The sequence below is a fragment of the Echinops telfairi genome, unplaced genomic scaffold (assembly GCF_000313985.2).
Source record: "Echinops telfairi isolate 266 unplaced genomic scaffold, ASM31398v2 ScPeMD7_22;HRSCAF=79, whole genome shotgun sequence".
Lineage (NCBI taxonomy): Eukaryota > Metazoa > Chordata > Mammalia > Afrosoricida > Tenrecidae > Echinops > Echinops telfairi.
In genome coordinates, this window is record NW_022103919.1 from 14941789 (window position 1) to 14946511 (window position 4723).

At 42.3% G+C, this 4723-nt stretch overlaps 1 protein-coding gene across 1 annotated transcript in view; it reads right to left on the reverse strand.

The window, feature by feature from the left end:
• The window catches only part of LOC123521511 (transient receptor potential cation channel subfamily M member 6-like), a 91788-nt gene that overhangs the window by 18376 nt on the left and 68689 nt on the right, over positions 1-4723 (reverse strand). Inside the window, exon 4 of the mRNA XM_045288588.1 lies at positions 1446-1623. Within this exon, the coding sequence (XP_045144523.1) occupies positions 1446-1623 (178 nt within the window). The remainder of the gene's footprint in view (positions 1-1445; positions 1624-4723) is intronic.

Genomic DNA, 4723 nt, shown 5'->3' on the forward strand with positions numbered 1-4723 from the left:
TTGAGAGGCGAAAACCTACACAAGGAATGCATCAGGGGGGAGAGTACAACTCTTGCAAACTTTCCCATAGCTCAACATAAGCATGAAGTAAATATGATTATGATCTAAATCTGCATGATTGTCTGATGGCTTATACAAGATTAAATAAAATGCTTTCAAGTACGTAAGGGCACATTAATGACCAAGAGATCTATCTAACCATATATTCAGCTTTCCTCAATGTTTCGAATTCTCCCTTGACCTTTATTCCTTGTGTCAAGAGTGGCCTCACCTCTCTGCCTAACCATACATTGACCTTGTCTTTAAAATCTCAGCTTAACTGCTCTAATGTCCAGATGGTTTCTCATTCTCCTCCCCATGCCAAAAAAGAGGAGGAACCCTCTGAATGCACTCTAAGCATCCCAAATTCCCTTTTCAGCATCTTCGCCATCTGTGCAAACTGGGTATTTGTTTCCCGGCTCAGCTAGTAGCAGTACCGGCACCTGGGATGGCGTATGCTCCTTGGAGGAGAGCAGTGTGTAAAACTTGTTGATGAATGAGTGAATGAGTGAATGAATGAATGAAGATGATGGTATTAAGCACAAATGCAAAAAGAAGACTCCAACAGAATGGAAAAATTGCATCCAGGATTCTCTGAGAGCCAGCTCCCAAAAACGATTGGAAGGGGAAATGAGGAAAGATTACCTGCTAATTTTAGAGAAAATATCAACAAATGAAATTAAATCTAAGAACACTGATAACTATTCGATAGTAGGATAAGTTTATGTGTGGTGATTGTACTCCTTACAACTATTGTTTCAAATCCATCTGAGCAAATGGTACCAGGTGATTTCAAGCATTCTTGATATGAGATTCACCTGCAGTCACCCCATGAAAACCCATCTCTGTTAAATAAAGCAGTAGGTGGTTAACAGGCTCAAGAGAAAACACATTTTAATATTATGCAAATCACATGCAAAATTAGTATGTTAAGGACAGTAGAAATACTGGACTGAAAAGGTCAAGTACAGAAGGAAATTCCCTTATTTCCATCCTAGAATAACCTTTCCAAGGACACTTGGAACGGTGTGCTTGGCTATAAAGTACCGTCATTGTTATACCTCAGCTAAAGCCACACTCTTCGCTTTTCTTGCATTCCTTTTTAAAAAAAGACTCCTCGGTACATCACAATACAATTGCCTCAAGAACAGGTAATTCTCTTCTGGAGAAGTAGGGAGTAGACACTTGCCAAAATAGGTCAGATAAAATCTGATTGCAGAGCAACTTGGAAAGGAACAATGCCCTTAGACCCAAAGGAAATATAAAGAGCCATCTTTTGTTTTCTCACAGGTCCGTAAATTTGTTCACATTTGCAAACCAGGTTTGATTGTCTACATTTGGCAATAGTAGCACATTTAGAAACTCCTTTTGCTAAAAGCCGATGGAACAATTGTTTTATCACAAACCTTGGAATGGTAGGTGTGCTCCCCATCTTGGAAATTAATCGTGCCAAAGGTATCCGTGGGGCTTGTTGTTGTGTGTTTTTCCACGGACCATTCTTCATCTTCACCTCTGTGGGCGGATGAGACAGTCCAGGGATAATCTACTCCAGGATGGTCTCCAATCAATCGTCCACAGTAACACCTAAAAGTCAAGATCAAAATCAATTTTAGAGTACAGATAAAACTGTTCAAATTTTTTCTTAGGTAATGTATAGATGGCACAAATTAACAACTTTTAAAACTTCACATAAAAATGTATATCTGGGTTATATTTCTTGTTAAACATATGCATAAATGTTTGATTTGCATCCATATGTGGGGATGAGTACATATGTGTGTGTATGCCTTATATATGTGGCTTGGGAGCCTTAGTGGCTTAGTGGCTACTCTTTGGGTTACCAAGTTCAAAATCAGCAACTTGAAGCCACCAGCCACTCACCTCAGGAGACAGGCAGGGCTTTCTGCTCCAATAACAAGAACAGGCTCAGAACCCCCAGGGGCAGTTCTACCCTCTCCTATTGGGTCACTCTGAGTTGGCATCAACTCAATGGCACCGAAGGTGGGCCTTTTGTTTAGATATATGGCTTGGGAAAGTTCATGGAAAAATACCAGTATCTTTTCACTCAATCATTCTATGACATTTTAAGCCCCCCTCAGACACGAATGAATGACAAATACAAGGTTAAAGAGGTCAAGTGACTTTCCCATGGACACACAGGTCAAAAGAATAAAGCAGGATTCTGAGACAGAATTCTGACTCCAGATACAGCAGAGATGTTCGTCACTCTGCTAGGAATTCCAGTAGTAATAACTTCCCTGGGAAGAAATGGAAAATGAATCACTGATCTATAAGGACAGCAAGTGGATTAAGGGTTTCTGGTGGGGTAGAATGGTGGGAGGGGGGTAACAGGGAACTGATGCCAAGGAGTTCAAGAAGGGAAACAATAGAGGGAGGGTAAAAAATGAGGAGCTGATACCAAGAGCTCAAGTAGAAAGAAAATGTGTTGAGAATGACGATGGCAACAAATGTACAAATGGGCTTGACACATGGATGGATGTACGGATTGTGATAAGAGTTGTATGAGCCCCCAATAAAATGATTTAAAAAAAGAAGGAAAAGAATGTTTTGAAACTGATTGTGGTACCAATTGTGCAATACTGCTCGATGTGACTGAACTATGGGATGATATATAACTCTTAATATATATTAACTCCCAGTAAAATGTTTTTTTAAAACACAAACATCCTTATATATAAACTTTAATTTTTAAAAGACTAAAAATTAAAATTGCATTTATGTGTAAAAATACAAATGTGAAAAAATTTTAACTGTAAGCAAAAATTACATAATAAATAAACATTTGATACTCTTGTCATAAAAAAAAAACCACAGAGCACTAACCCACCCAAGGGGGCGGTATTGTTTATATCTCCGCAGGGAAAGAGGGACCAGACTTCAACCTGGTGCTCCAAGACGTGAATGCAATATGCTGGCGTGGAGTAGGGAACCAGTGGAGAGGTCTGAGGGGCCGGCCCCAGTCCCAACTACATGGACAGCTGCCCCTGCCCCCAGAAGAACTTATTTCAGAGGACAGCACCTAGGCTGTGACTCAGAGAGAGGGACGTGTCTGAGCAGAGCACCCGGGAGCGGATGAAAGGGGTGGAAGAGAGAGTGGAGCACATCCTGGCCCACCAAGCCTTGATGACGAGATTCCCACTAGGGGCAGCCAATCCACAGAGAAGACCACATGGCTGGCCCCACTATGAGACACAACATCTCTCACTGATCCATAGGCCTACAGGGGACCACACTGGAAACAGTGTGGAAATTGCGCCCAATCTGATCCTATCACACCGAGGCAAAACACCAAGGGCAAGCAACGGAACAGCAAGGGGAACAGAGCAATGAAGTCCCCGGGGAGTACCAAAAATAGACTTTGGGGCCAGGGCTTGGCACCCCATCAGACTCGACCGGAAAACACTCCTAAAGGCCAACAAACAGTCCTTGAACTAACTACAAGCTTTTCTTTTTGGCAATGTTGTGGATTTTTTTGTTTTGTTTTGTTTGTCATTGACTTTTTGTTGATGTTTTGTTGCTTGATTTTGCTCCGTCTTGTTTTTGTGCATGTTATTATCTCCGCAGGTCTGTCTAAATAAGATAGGCTAGATGAACAATCTGGAGGAGAAAACAATGGGACCAAAAGTTCCGGAGGGGGGACACAGGAGAGAGGGGAAGGTTGTGAGGAAAGGAGGTGGTGTTAACAAACCCAGGGACAGGGAAACAGCAAGTGATCCAAATCGGTGGTGAGGAGGGTGTACGAGGCCTGGTAGAGAGTGATCAAGGATAATGTAACCAAGGGGAATTACTGAAACCCAAATGAAGGCTGAGCATGATAGTGAGACAAGAGGAAAGTAAAACAGAGGAAAGAGCTAGGAGGCAAAGGGCATTCATAGAGGTCTAAATAAAGGCATGTACACATGTAAATATATGTAAGGATGGGGAAATAGATTTATGTGCATATATTTATAGGCTTAGCATTAAAGTAGCAGTTGGACATTGGGCCTCCACTCAAGTACTCCCTCAATGCAAGAATACTTTGTTCTATTTAACTGGCATTCTGTGATGCTCACCTTCCGCACACAATCGCTGAAGACAGAGAGGGTGCATAAGCAAATGTGGCGAAGAAAGCTGATGGAGTCCAGCTATCAAAAGATATAGCATCTAGGGTCTTAAAGAATAGATGGTAAACAAGCAGCTATCTAGCTGAGAAGCAACAAAGCCCACATGGAAGAAGCACACCAGCCTGTGTGATCATGAGGTGTCGAAGGGATGAAGTATCAGACATCAAAGAACATAAAATCATATCATTGTGAATGAGGGGGAGTGCGAAGTGGGGACCCAAAGCCCATCTGTAGGCAATTGGACATCCCCTTACAGAAAGGTCGCAAGGAGGAGATGAGCCAGTCAGGGTGCAGTGTAACAACGATGAAACATACAACTTTCCTCCAGTTCCTAAATGCTCCCTCTCCCACCAGCCCCCGCCCGTCTATCAAGATCTCAATTCTACCTACAAATCTGGCTAGACCAGAGAATGTACACTGGTACAGATAGGAACTGGAAACACAGGGAATCCAGGATGGATGATCCTTTCAGAACCAGTGGTGAGAGTGGCCATACTGGAAGGGTGGAAGGAGTGTCAGGTAGAAAGGGGGAAATGATTACAGGGATCTACATATAACCT